Here is a 1,087-nt window from a genome sequence, read left to right on the forward strand (position 1 = left end):
AAGAACAGGGAGGAAGGGATAGCAAGTGAAGTGGGGAGGGGGGGGGGCAGTCAGGGACATAGCAGATGAATAAGGAGGGAGCGTAGGAGAAGTGAGGAAAGTGGGATGTGATTGGGGAAAGAGTGATTGCGAGAGAGGGAGACAGGAGGGAGGTAATGAAGGAGGAAGGGAGAACGAGGTGGAGGAGGGACAGTGACAACGGGGGGAGAGAGAGGATGAGGTAATCAAAGATGGGAGAAAAATCAAAGGAATGAAAGCAGTGGAAGAAAGAGGATAATTAAGGAGAAAGGAGGGGGTAGCAAGGAAATGCCGAGGGAGAGAATGCAGGGGATAAGAAAGAAAGCCCTGAGGGAGAAGGAAGAAAGAGTGGAAGTTGACGAGGAGGGAAAAAGCTGAGGGAGTTCGAAAGTACAGTGGAAGAAGGAATAAAAGGATGAAAGAAAGAGGTGAAAAAGGAAGAGAGTAAGAGAAGGAAAGAGGGAGAAGGAGAAATAGAGAGAAGGAAAAGAGGGGGATAATGAAAAGGAAAGAGGGAAAGAGAAAATGGGAGAGTGAAGGAAAAATGAAAGAAGGAAACGAAAAAAAAGAAAGAGAGAAAAGTGAGGGAGAGGAGAAGATATGAGATGAGAAGAGATAGGAAAGAGCGAGAGGGAACGAACCGAAGAATTGCATCGTAGTCCTTGGCGCAGTCTCGGCCATTCGGAGGGACGGCGCGAGGGCAGGACTATTTCTTGTAATCAAAGAAGAACAAAGACTTTTATTAACTGCAAGTTTACTAGTGTGACTTTGCGTGCATTGTGGATGCAGAGCCATGCTTACTTTGCATGCCACCATTGCTCCGTGAGACGTTCGGTTATCGGCGTCCAAAAATCAGAATCCGCGATCTAAGGTGTTATTTTGTTATGTATACTTAGGGAAACAGATTCATTGTGTATTTATGTAGATCTATATTTTACTCTTATCAGTTCTCATAACCTGACTAATACAGACGCCCAATTGCTTTGCAGGAGACAAAGGCGGCAGCGGCGTGGGCGGGCCGGCCTGGGGCAGCGGCAAGGAGCAGCGCCGCTCAGATCCGGGCACGGTG

The 1,087-nt window shown here is 47.7% G+C and overlaps 1 protein-coding gene across 1 annotated transcript in view; it reads left to right on the plus strand.

Moving 5' to 3' along the window:
• The window catches only part of LOC119593055 (rho guanine nucleotide exchange factor 5-like), a gene marked incomplete at its 3' end in the record, with an annotated part of 83,593 nt that overhangs the window by 22,829 nt on the left and 59,677 nt on the right, over positions 1-1,087 (plus strand). The window contains 1 exon segment of the mRNA XM_037941957.1: positions 1,008-1,087. Coding sequence (XP_037797885.1) covers positions 1,008-1,087 — 80 coding nt within the window.

The sequence above is a fragment of the Penaeus monodon genome, chromosome 31 (assembly GCF_015228065.2).
Source record: "Penaeus monodon isolate SGIC_2016 chromosome 31, NSTDA_Pmon_1, whole genome shotgun sequence".
NCBI classification, from domain to species: domain Eukaryota; kingdom Metazoa; phylum Arthropoda; class Malacostraca; order Decapoda; family Penaeidae; genus Penaeus; species Penaeus monodon.